The 13,410-nt window shown below is 41.1% G+C and overlaps 1 protein-coding gene across 1 annotated transcript in view; it reads right to left on the bottom strand.

Moving 5' to 3' along the window:
* Window positions 1–4,945: 4,945 nt before the first annotated feature.
* Window positions 4,946–13,410, bottom strand: part of LOC131878889 (transient receptor potential protein-like) — a gene marked incomplete at its 5' end in the record, with an annotated part of 13,661 nt that continues 5,196 nt past the window's right edge. Inside the window, 1 exon segment of the mRNA XM_059225028.1 lies at window positions 4,946–9,321. Within this exon segment, the coding sequence (XP_059081011.1) occupies window positions 5,527–9,273 (3,747 nt within the window). The 3' untranslated portion in view covers window positions 4,946–5,526.

The raw sequence follows: 13,410 nt of genomic DNA, 5'->3' as shown, positions 1-13,410 counted from the left end.
TGTACAGCTGTCTTATTTAACTGCAATTGAGTACGTTTCAGAAATGTACTACTTGCTGTAAAAGCTAACCAATTGAAATATCTAACAAAAATGATTTGATCGTGTTTCTCTCTGAAAACCCAATAATATCACTACATCACTTCAATCACTGTCTTCATACGATAGGTGATGCCATGTCTTATATCAATGCTCGGGCCTTGGCCATACATTTTACGAAGATATGGACTTTGATCTTATTCTCTTGTTAAGCGAGTGTCCATTTGCATTGGTCATCTCTTGACATGAATAAAACAAATTATCATTCTATTATTTTGGATGACCCCGTGTGTTCATCTCAGCTTTTTTATCAAGTGGTCGGGCAGAATAGAGAAAAGGGTTAAGAACACATACCCTGAAAGACTCTCTTTAATATATTCTTGCCATGGTTGGACATTACCGAAAATGAATATTTTGCCAAAAAAGTAGGCTCCGGTCCATTTCCATCTCTTGGGAGCCTGAGGACTCGAATGGTGCATATCTCATTTGGCAAGGAGACAAATCTTTACCCCGCCCTAGCCATCAAACGAAGGACCTTTGTTCCTGGTTCCTTGGTTCCAATCCCCGCTTGAGATAAAAGCCCATTTGTCTCAAGGTCGAGTGATGGGGAGAATATTGACCTTCCTGTCCGCAGCTTCGAAACACGTGGATAAAATGTGGAACCAAAAGGATCAAAACCGATATTCCAACCAGGACAAAATTGGATTTCAGAACATTGCATGGATAACAAGCGCACACAAAATTCAACATAGAAAATAACTAGGGTTTCGGTTTGGCGAATGACCTTAAAAAGGCAACTAAAAAGAGCTGTAGAAAACGATGGATATTCTCATGGGTTTCATTCAAGTCCTTGGTGTATTGGGTGTTTCATAAGTAAAGGACCACTTCCAGTTTCGAAATGTCCTAATTTCTTTCATGTTCATATATGTAAAAAATGGTTCGAAATTAGTGTATTTTTAGGTTCCGCTCTATTGACAAGAGATTGGTCAAAAACCATGTCTCAGGCAAAGTCTGAGGGAATTGACCAGTGAAGTTGAATGAGCTTCTGGGATAAAGGTGTGGGGCTTGGGCAAGTCCCAAAATTTTTCACCTTTCAACTTGAAATTCAATCGACGTTCATAAGTGAAGAAGTGCTCAAGTTTCCCATTGATACAAATTTCGAACCTCTAGAAAAGCGTATTGAAATGATGTACTCGTACTATGAAATTGATTAGGATTTGGTATATTCTATTTTTACAGGAATTTAAGGACGTTAGGGACAGAAATATGAAAAGGTTTAACAATTATACTTAGTATAACGAATGCAAATCCAATTTATATCACTCAACTTCGGGTGGTCCCTTTCTTTTGAAACACCCCACATGGTCCCGCGAAGAGTACGTAAGCAAAAGCAAACAACCCTCTTTCTTTGGCAAATGGTTTTTTTTCGGCACAAAAATCTAGTCCGTTTTGCAGAAACAAAGCAATTGGTCAGCAAAGAATACTAAAAAGGAAGCAATGAACTCTCAGCATGCCAAATGGTACCAACATTCAAGTTCTTGGGTGCTACAAAAGTGAGCCAAGAGCTCAAGATATTACTCTCAAGCGACATGCAAAAGCTCTCGTTTTATGTTTATGCTGGGAATGACCATGTGGTGGACCAATACAAAACCAAATATTATGTACAATTACATGGGCTCTTCAAATCTTGCACAAAGTCTATAATATCGATATGAATCAACATTCATAAATGGACAATATTGTTGTTGGGAGTCATCTGTGCAAAAGTGTTGTTCGTGTCAGGATTCAAGTTACAATATAAAGGAGCGATTGCGACAAGCTTCTCGAATCATTGAGGTTGAATGCTAGCAACGTGAACCGGTAGCTGAACTAGATCATTAGGGAAGTAAAGCACATGCGACATGGCTATAAAATGACTTTGCTCTGTCTTATCCTAATGCACGATTGCTTTGTGAGTAGAAATAGAAAAGCCATATCAAACTCACACAATCTGCTCGTTTGCCTTTTACCTATGGACCAAACTTATTTCAGGTGACATTACGGCCATCATTTCGTTTTCGTGTTGTGCATCAAGCGATATCTGGGTGTGCCTTTCTCCTCAAACAATGACATGGTTCACTTCATAACTTCCACTTATCCGGTTGAGATATGGTTGAAGAACCTAGTCCCTTACCGAATATCCACAATAACATTGGGATCTCGTTTTAAGGGATGTCGCCTCACCTTCCTGGACAACGTCATCCCACTTTCCACACCGACCACGTTCGAGTCCGTGCCGTCATTCTTTTGGAGAAGCCGAAAGATGTCTGCCATCCCCTTAACCCGAAAAAACGCAAAAGACTCCTCCGGGAGATTCTACATAGACAGCGACCACCATGTGGTGTGTAGTAAAAAAGAGGACCATGCTAGTCAAACTAAATTCTGCCTCTGTATTCATATTGGAGAATCAAACCATCTATCCCTTTATTCTCTGTACTTTTGTGATAAATCAGATGTGCCAGACATTGCAATGAACAAATAATGATATAGTAAATGTCATTGTGTAATTCATTTGATGGCTCAAGAGCACCACTAAAAGTTTTCCAAATATACTCTTGTGTTTTAGAATTAAGTGGTTGGTGGCACTTTGAATTGCTGTAGGATATCTTGTGAATGAAGAAAGCATTGCGAAGGAGTTTATTCGTTTAAATTTTCACCTATTTTAAGTAGTTTATTTGTAATACAATTCGCTATTTTCCTCTGTTTTTAACCACTCAAACGTTCGTGATTCCAAAATCGTTTAAAATCATTTCAATTTCGGAACCAATTTAAACTTCGTCCTTTCCTTTCCCTAACTTCCCGAGTTTGTTTGTTTGATTCTTACTGCGTCAGATGGCAGCTTTCCCGCTTGGCCTGATATCTAATGATGGGTTTACCGATGAAGAAAATAAAAAGGCGACAGCCTTTTTGGCCTTTTTTGATCGTTTTTACCTTAAAGAGCTTTTATGGGCGCTTCAATTTTTTTCCGGTTTTCTAATCTACAAATGAACAGGGGTCCATTGGCCTAATCTTGAAATGCGATTGAAGTAAGTGTTTTGCCTTAAAAGTGGACTAATTTCAAACATGAAACCCGAGGCTACCGCTGTCAATCTAGAATTATTTAGGTCAGGTTGGAAAAGTCGATAATCCGTGAAGGGATGGTTACTGGTGCACAAGCACCACGGCAAAGATGTTCAATTTCGAATCGATTTCACTTACAATATGATTTTATATCATTCTGGTGTGCAAACTTAAAAAAAAAAGATCTTTCAAATATGCTTTCGGATAGAATCCAACGATATTTAATCGTTCTGAATTATCATGTCTTTTTTGGCAATTACATTTGGCGCAGTTAAGCCCAATGTAATGTGTATTTTCCGATTTCATTTGCTTTTTAAAGCATTTTCAAATGCTTTTCTGGGCATAGTTTGCTTTTTAATTACAACTCTAGTTATTGCAGCCGCCATTAACTCTTACCTCAAGTTCTAAAATAACCGCAGGTCCGCCCATTTAAGCAATCAAATGAGGAACTCATGTAATTAAAAAAACACAGTGAAGCTTAGACTCGCGTAGCCATGGATCGATCCAAGGGTAAGCGGACGAAGCGGACGCTCTACCAATAATCATTTTCATTCTCCTCTGCCTCATCTAGCTGCGGACAAATCAACGTAGAAACGCGAAAAAACGTCCTAAGACGCCTGACTTTAACAAGGCATTTTTCGTTAAACAACTTATTGTTGTTGCATTCTAAAAGCATAGATATACCACCAACTCTTCTGAGAGGTCTTCCAAATCCTACAGGGGTAAAATTACAGACACTGTTAACATCCAAATAGGAATCAACAAGAAGCTGTATATTGTACATATACTTCAGTCACCAAAAACTTATGACGCTATGCTTTTCATATTGCAATTTCGTTGAAAACCATGAATACAAAAGCGTTTGGCTTGTTAGCAATCATACAGTCCACAACTTCTTGTTTAATTCCTATTCACATGTCATAATTGTTCAGAATTTTTATCCATAATGGATTTGAAAGGCCTCCCAGAATAGAACTCAACCTATAAATTGTTCATTTAATCATCCCGTGATAAATTCTGGCATCTTAGACCATATTTTTTTGTTTGTACGTTTGTCTGTCTGCACCTAGACGAAACAGAGGGCGTAATCTCCGTTCAATTAAAACGGCTTTGCACTTCGGTTGTTCACCTAATCTTTCCAACTTGGTTCAATGTTGGTAATATTTAGTTTACGCTTTGGACTTTATGACATTTGGTCAACTTCTCGTGTATCTTTAAAGTTGTCTTGCAACCCAACCCAAAGCTTGGTCACGGACTTCTAGAGACATGGACTGCATACGGAAGCAAAAATATCCTATCTCCAAAACCACTCATCTTATTCCAAATAAGCACTTCATACGACCAAAAGATCGTGTTGAATAGATGAACTCAGCTATGTTTGAGCCTAAACCTATGCTTGAGAACTCAGGAGTCATGTTCAAAGTTATGTAGCAAACACTACATGAAATTTGAATTTTCGGCCTGCTCTTGGTCAGCTACATAAGCTTTTGACAACATAACTTTGAAACGATCGACTTTGCATGTAAATGATATAAAATTGACCTACCGTTAATTGAAGAGATCTACGTTCCTTATTTTATTACTTTAACTCGAAAAGTGGTTCAGAGTGGCTATGACCAAGAGCAGGCCGATTTGCCGGGAAGCTCGTTCACAGTCCATATTTCTAGAAGTCCGTGGCTTCGTCAAGACTCGCTTCCCTTTTGATTTATTTGGAACTTATTTGTTGACAATGTGGCTAACTTTATGTGAAGGCTTGGACTCTCTGATTTGTTCAATCTCGCACTCTCTAAAGTTGGAGGCCAAATAAGGGTCCGTTTTCGTTCCAATTTATTTCTGACATTTCTTTGGCATGGTTGACATATTACTGTGTACAGTTTGAGGGAGTACAAGGCCAATATCGAGGATGAATCTTTGGAAAGAAAGCACGACTTACTATGATGATAATGATATGATTGGATTTTTTTGGAATGCCCATAATAAAATATGTGTGTTGATGATTATTGGAAGGTAAAGTAGTTGAAATAAGCCTGACGTAACGCGAATCGTAATGTCAATTGCAATCGTGTAATTTCAAACTACTACTAATTTGGCACAGGTTTACTACAATACAGTATGATATATGTTACATATATGTGGTGTAATGTAGTAATGTAGTAGAAAGCTAATGATGGTCGTATGACAATCTGTAAGTATAATAAATAAGATTTGATCCATTTTAAACTGGCAATCAATTTGCTGTTTTGGACAGCAATGGTTGAAGTGAGACTTGCAATTTCGAAGTGAAACGCAAACATCAAGAAAAAGAAGGAAGATCGTGAGTCGAGGTGATTGCTCTCTCTCTCCCCAGCAAAGTCTTCTCTCCGATATCACAGTTTGTTTTCGATCAACCATTTAAAGCCATCCAGACTTCATATTGCCCGACATCACAGAAAAACCTTTGCCGTTCCTAGGAGTGGGTGAGGGCAAGGGAGATGGCTCGTCAGCTCTACCTGCTGCACCATCTTGCTCAGTGGCTTCTTGGGTGTCCTCATCTCCTTGGTCCATCGAAGGCTGAGTGATGGCCAAGGATGGAGCGTGAATCTCACCTTCTCCACTCGGATAGCACTCGTCATCGTCAACAGCTGAAGACCGGCCAGCCGGAGGCGGGGCTGGGGCTGGCTTGGCCTTCTTGCGTTTGCCTGGAAGAGGCGGAAGGGGACTGAGCTGAGGGGTGGAAATCTCAGCTGGAAGAATCCCGTTACCGGAGTCGATTTGACTTAGTTCAAGATCCCCGGCCGAATTAGCGCTCAACTTGGGAGATCTTTGGGACGCCGCTGATTGAAAGGACTCATTGGAGGGTGATTTCTTCATGGATCTGGAGTGTTTGGATCCCTTGGGGGTCCTGATGACTTCCTTCGAATGTTTTGGCGTTCTTTTGCCGGGGGATAGGACGTCTTGGTCAGTGGGGGTGTCTTGTTCAGCGATATCTAGTTCTTGTGGAGTCCGAGATGGATCCGGCTTATTTTCGGGCGACAACTCGATCAGGTCGTCCAGTTTCTCGCTTCTATGTTCGTTGCCACCAGGTTTGACCGGGGACTTTACGGTCTCGTCGTCTTCCTTGATCGATTCAGTCATACTCATGGACGAAGTGGTCTTCATAAGACGTTGGAATTTCTTGGCCTTACTTCCTCCCGAGTTGGAAACTTCGTTTAGACTCGTTGTGGATCCTTGAGAGCTCTGTCTGCTTAACTCTGGCCTTGGTTCCTTTACAAGTTTCGACAGTTTTCCTAATGACTTGAATTTAGCATAGGCCAGTCTGGTGTGAGGCGTATAATCCCTAAGCTTAGGATTGAATTCCACCAACTCTTCGGCTGTCATGTGATTTAGATCGTCCTGGCTGCCGCCTCGGGCCAAAATGGTCTTTCTGTAGCTGGCCATGCGTCGCTCTGCGACTGTCCTGGATGATCCGATGTGATCCACGCGTGCCTGACCTTGCATTTCGGTGTTCCAGTCCTTTTGAGACTTGTTCCCGATGGCCTTGGCAATGACCTTGAAGAAATCCTTTTCTTTGGCATTTGGATTGTTATTGAAGGCTTCCTTTATTGCTACGTCCACTGTTGAGATGTTGAAGCCTTTTCGAATCCGTCTCTCCGTTTGCTTGGCTCGCTTGTTACTCACGAACACATCTCGCTCGTTGACGTCGGGAGTGACAAACTTGTTGTTTCTCAAGATGTCAATCATTTCGTACCGGAACTTGTTAATATCTTGTCTTATCTCGGAGACGTCGTCCTCGGTGATCGCAAAATCTTCCGCTTTCTTCTGCTCTGATGTAATGTACCGTCGCACGATGCATTTCATGACATCGTTGTACCGTTTATTTGCCACTTCCTTTTCCTTGTTGCTCACATTCTCCTCTTTTGAACAACACCCCAGCAATCTTCCAATTGCTTTTGGAGTTGGTATGATGTTGAAAGGTGGTGGAACCGTGGAGCCGGTCTCAAAATAACTGATCCAGAGCTTAGTACGGGAGAATTTCCACTCGGTGTCAGACCGCTCAGAGATGATTTGGAAAGAATTGGACATCATAGCAATAAGCATGTTGAGGAGGACGATGATATTGCACACGCTATAGGAGCCAAACATGAGGAGGGCCCAGAATCGAGTGAACTCTTTGATGCCTGCCAGTTCAAAGTCAGTCAGCGAGACGAGGCCGAAGGTCGCCCAAAAGAGCGACTGAGATGTCTCAAATAGATTGGCAAATCTTCGCCAAACGATGCATGAGTTGCCTTGGTTCTTGACATCGGGCAATCCCCCTGGGAGACTGTAGCATTTGTTATATTCCAGATCTGCGTAGTACCACAAGAGTTGATTCATTCCGCAGCCGAATGCGAAAAGGACAAGTAGGACGAGAACCAGGAATTTGGCAATATCGACGGCCATTCGCCCCAACGAGATCTGAAGTGGCCCAAGATGTGGATTAATGGAGAAGATGTGGATCAGTTTAAGGAAACTTGATATCATGCCGGCCCCGAAGAGACCCTCTGAGATCAGATAGGGATCGTAAGCATGCCAATCCTCTCTTCGGGAGTAGAGAATGATACCCATCATTTCCTCTCGTTTGACCAAAACGAACGCACCCAAGCGAAGAAGAATCCATCCTACAAAGCACATATTGGTGAAGCAATCAGCCAAGTTCCACAGATCACACAAGTACTCCAACAAGCCAACCTCGTAGATCTCTTTGACTTCTTTCCAAATGAGTGCCAAGACCCATAGAATAATGATACATTCGATGGGCGATGGCAGCGAGCCTCGTTCATGGCGGTCCCAGTCAGCCACCATCTTGTTTAGCACGTCGATTTGGAAATGCTCTCCGATGAAGGCCAAAGTCAGTCGTTCCACCCTCTGCGAGGCCGCCGCCAGAAGCAGAAGAAAGCACATGTAAGAGCCGGAGTGAGCAATGAATTTGACAAAAGGGTTCTTCATGAACGCCCCGCGATCACTGTTGGGGGCGACCATATAAGCTAAGCAGTAAATCGGAAACATCAGTCCAATCCGGAACAACTCAAAGGTCTGTCCAATGACATTCATCCGTCGCCACCCGGGCAGGCCCTCATACCAAATGGTGGCCAAAAGTTGTTGCACACTCGGATGAGCCACGAAAGCCTTTTGCTTGCATTTCAAAGCCATCTTCAAACGGTGGAGCGTTTGGGTCTCGCCCGGGTCCCACACGTCTCCATCGAGATCGTAGTTCAGCATGATTTCCAACTCGTAGGAGGTCCTCGCATGATCCAAGAGGTCCGTGGCAAATCGCTGAACTTGAAGCCGAAGTTCCGAGTACTGAGCACAAAATTGAGATTCCATTTTCTTCAGCTTCTTCAATTCGTTGGACAATTGGAAGGCAGTCAGGATGGGATCGGAGCTGGTGAGTGATATCAAGGAGGGAGAGGCAAGAGCACGATAGGCGTTAATTCTGGACAACGAGAAACGGAGGGAGTCCTCTTGGGAGGCTGTAATACAGCTATCACAGCTACATTTCAGATCATGAGGAGTCGGCAAGGAGGCACCGCGATCCAAAAGAATCTTGAGAATCTCATAGTTGTTCTTATGGGCAGCCAAAATGAGCGGGGTGATGTCAGGCGTGTAATTAGCGGACACGTGATCCACAGCTTCCCAAGAATACGGTGTCCCGGGGCTGTGGGTCCGCTCCTCGTATTGCAGGAGGAGCTCCACACCTTCCACATATTCCTCCGAAATGGCCAAAAGCAACGCATCAGCAACGGCAATGCCCTCATTCAAGAGCAGCTCCATCATTTCGGGGTTCTCATTCATGATGGCGATGGACAGCGCCGAGCGGCCCAAGGGATCCATGCAATTGATGTCGAAGACCTGGGGCTTGTTTTGATAAGTGGCGATTGTTTTGGCTACGGTGGCTGTGTCTCCTCGTTCCACCAACAAGATGTAACGTTTCTCCTCGGGAGTGAGCACTTGGTCAATCTTTTTGGCACTCATGTCGAACGAAGTGCAGGACTTTTGCCGATTCAACATGAATGGCTTGGGTCCGCGGGGTCCGTTGGAACCCATGGCTGGATCGCCTTTTTCCACTGAATCAGACGACATCAGTTCCTTGGTGCTTCCGTAGATGGAATTGTTGGCCATATCCCTGGGGCGATTGGGTCAACTAAAACTTGGAATACCATCAACGGTCTAGAATAGAAGAAGAGAATTGCCTATGGTTAGTTCAATGGATTCGTGGTCCACAGAGCCCCTCAAAAAGAACGTCAAGAGCAATATTCGTTTTTTTTTGTCTTTCTGACAACAAGCACTGCCCTTAAAGTTGTTGTCCTAAGAGCGCTTAGTCTTGAAAGTGTTTCTTGGAAAAACTTGCTTCCCTCCAGATTCATCCACTTGAACTGAGAAGTGCTGCTTGGAACTGATGAACCGATATTAAAGGTTTTCAAAGCCTAACAAACTATGAGCAAGCTTAGCCAAGGTTTGTATTATTACCCAGTACGTATATCCTTCAAGAGCACTTTTTCAAAGAACTCCACTACTGACTCAATTGTAAGACATTTCAAATAACAAATCGCTTCTACTTGAATTGGGTGGTTGTCTCTGGCAAACCCAAGATCTAGCTAGCAAGCTACAGTAGCCTCAGCTTCCGAGAGAAACGACCAGCCAAGCGAACACAATATCACTTTCAACAACAACAACAGGAGGAGGATTTTCGCGTTCAATTTAACAGACATGAGTTATGGCACGATTGAATGGGCATGGAGGCCGCTTGCTTGTCAACAAATACCTCACAGGCATCGGTCCTTGGATAGCATTTGACTCCTTATATTTGAGTCTCGTGAAAACCTTAATATTGCCAGTATTGATTCCTGTTCCAAACATACAGTACTCTTTGTTCATTCCTGTCGTATTTCATGAGGTGTGTGCAGGTCAAGGAAAGGGAAAAGAGTCAGCGAGAAAGCGGATGAGCTACCAAAATATCTGCTAATGAGTTTTTTCCTCATTTCTCCCGCCTTTCGTCAAGCTCAACTTTTGAGGACCCTCTACTCATCAACGAGAGTGGACAACCCACTTGGGTCCTTGTCTCCCCTGTAAAGGATATTTTTGAATCAAATGGGTTCTTTTGTTTGTGTGACAACATTGCTTAAAAGTGTGATCACATTTCCAATTTGAGGCGTAACAAGTCATATTTTTCAAGTCTCAAATTGCGACATATGTTTGTGCGATAAGATAAAATTTCCGAGTTACAAAATGCCGCGAAGATTTGAAAGGATCAATTTGTTAATCAATCGCTTTTAGTAACGGCCGGTATTCTATAGTCGTGAGTCAAAAAGAAAAAAAGCCTTTGGTGCATCTGGTTCAAAAATATGTCACCTCTCACCTCTCCTTTAGGGCAAATTTGCTACTCAAAATGTAAACTTTTCCTAATATGGCCAATGCACATTGAACCAAAATTGAAATTATTTCAAAACAATGCGCACGATTAGAAACTTAGCTTTTATGGCAAACCATACAAAAGGTGTTTCATAGAAAGATGATGGTTTATTTTTCATCAAAAAAATAATTCAAGATCTCGCATTGCTGGTAGAGATGATCTTAAAGCAAATGTCTTCTTTGGTGGTATTTGCTCAACAGAACCTGAGTGTTATTCATTAATCCGCAGGGTGGTTATATTTTCGTGTTAAGTGTTTGTTCAAATGCCGAAACATCTAGATACGTTTTTCTTTGTCAAAGAGACAAAAGGAACAACTTTTGTAAAATGCACATGTTTAAAAGTAGCTCAGATAGGTGTGTTAAATCACTTAAAGCCCATTAAAATGCATCATTGTAACAAACGTAGTCAATCAGTATTAAACATACTCTTAATTATGTATTGATGTATAATTTCATAAACTTCGATTTAGCACATGCTTAGTTACCACAAGTTAAAGGTTGCGTTTTACGTCTTAAAAGATCGAAAAATGGCCCAATTGTGTTTCCAGTTCTTCTCAATGAATACGATTGTCTTTTTCACTGACACGAAAATAAATAACATTTCTCCATTTTCTTTAAGATTTCTTTCAAAGCTGAAAGTAGCAAAAAATGTTGATTAAAACTTACAAAACATGTAAAATTGCCTTTCATTTTAGTAAAGTGCCAAAAGCTTCACTATCCTATTAAGTTCCTAAAATATTTGAACGATAAATGAGACAGTTTAATTTTCAAAATTGTCACTTTTTGCAGTAAATAATTTCGACGCACTAGCGATGTTTTTATTTTACGTTAATAGAATTTTATCAAAGTTCAAGATTAGACTTGATCAAAGTTGTGATTGACAAGTATGGCATCACAATTGTGAAACATTGACATTAAGTAAGTTTTAAGTTATATTGACAGCTTTATTCAGGTTTTTCTACCTGCTTCAGAAAAATGAAATATTTCCATTTATATCTTAGGCATAGAAAATGCTTATTATATTTCTTGGGAAGATTTAACCGGAGCAATTTGTAGTCAAATTTGATGCAAATGCAATGTTTGAAAAAAAGATATCTTATCGTTTGTCCTATGGATTTGGAAAAAAATAGTTGGAAACGCAACAAAGGTTACTCTCAACATCTATTGATTGCGTTTTTGGAAATGTTATCTCTTTGTAGGTTTTAAGTGTATTAATATTTCAATATGAGCTAGAATCCAAGATGGTTTTTTACAAAAGTTGTTTCTTTTGTTTAAATAACAAGGAAAATCGCATTTGCAAAAAAACTTTATCAGTATTGTGAGTAACACCGTGTCCTTTGAGGGAGGAAGATTGAATTTACTTTCAGCTCAGGCGCTTTATCTCGGTACTATTATGTTGTCATCTAAGAGTCAAGTTAAGATTTAGAAAATGTGGCAACCTTGGTGACCCAGTGCAAGTATACGTTTTCAATGCGCTTTTGCTTTTTTTACTAACAGTGATGTTTTGCCCTTTCATCATTTTGCTTTTGATTATGTATTAGAGCTAAAAATGTCTTCATTTTTGTTGAATTTTACATTGCAAATTTTGCAGATCTTTATTACATTAGTTGGACAACCTCGGACATGATGCAAAACCCTTGAATACTAACTTGTTGGTTTTTTATTGGATTATACTAAAAAAGCAACGTTGTGGTATAAGTCATCTTGCAGCTACTTTGGGAATAGGTCCGCAATTCAAAAAGCTTGAGAGAAGAGAATCGAAACGCAGTGTGGGCAAATCTTTTAGATCAACTATGAGTCCGACAAAGATTAGATGTGTATTGTGCATTAAATGCCTCTTTTATTAGAGAACCATGATAGCTCTCTAGAGAAATGAGCATTCTAGCATAGTACACTGCATTTACAATATACTTTGGCTTAAGCATTCGACCTAATCTACGGGTTCGGGTGCAAAATTCTGATGCTGTTTCACTCCACATGGTTGTTCTCAAAGGAAATGATAGATCAACAAAACCAGTCAATCGAGGAGGTTAAGAATTTCGACAAATGAGGTTTTCCCTCCAATCTGGCTGCTTTCTCGGGTAAACCCACTACAAAGGCCCTCGGTCCCCTTGATCTCTCTCAAGAAACTAGTTGGAAAAAGGGGACATCATTTTTGTCAATTGACCTCTTTTTACTCGAAGCCTAATGGAGTCCGATTGTTTGATCAAGTAACGACGATGAAAGAGAGTGTAATGATGTCCACGAATTCTTGCCATTGAAACGAATGAAAAATATGAGCGGCACGAGCCCTTTTTCCCTCTTTCGATAGATGAGGAATCATCTCTGAGAGATCTGATATACCGTACCGGTATCCATACATCCATCCATGCTCACTCAGACAAGTTTTTTACGGTTCACTTGGTTCATCCGTCTCGCAGTTTCATACTCGATCCCTTCCATTCTAACATTCTAACTCATTGAAGGCTGCGTGTTCCTTGGAAAGGCCGAGTCAATCTGGCTCAAATAAGTTGGAACTTGGCCATCCATGCATTCAAAGGAGAACACTTTCAGGTTGCGAAACTCGAGGTACTGTATTGGAAAAAGGACGATTTGGGATAACGGCAATTTATTTGTGCTTCAGGAGAGGCAAACTATAAGGCCGGTTGGGTAAAAGCTATGGTTCATTGAATCAAGCCACTTTCCCTCAATATTCCTCTACCAATTCGGTGCCCACAACGCTACCAATACGGTTTTGTCCACTGCACTGAGATGAAAATTCCCTAACACCCTGAGAATGGTCTTTTTTATTTTTCAAGTACTTTGCAACCAATTTAGATGAACCCTTTTGGTATCCGAGGAAGCAAA

Source organism: Tigriopus californicus, chromosome 4 (genome assembly GCF_007210705.1).
Source record: "Tigriopus californicus strain San Diego chromosome 4, Tcal_SD_v2.1, whole genome shotgun sequence".
Taxonomy (NCBI): Eukaryota; Metazoa; Arthropoda; class Copepoda; order Harpacticoida; family Harpacticidae; genus Tigriopus; species Tigriopus californicus.
This window is presented reverse-complemented; position numbering and strand designations above follow the sequence as displayed.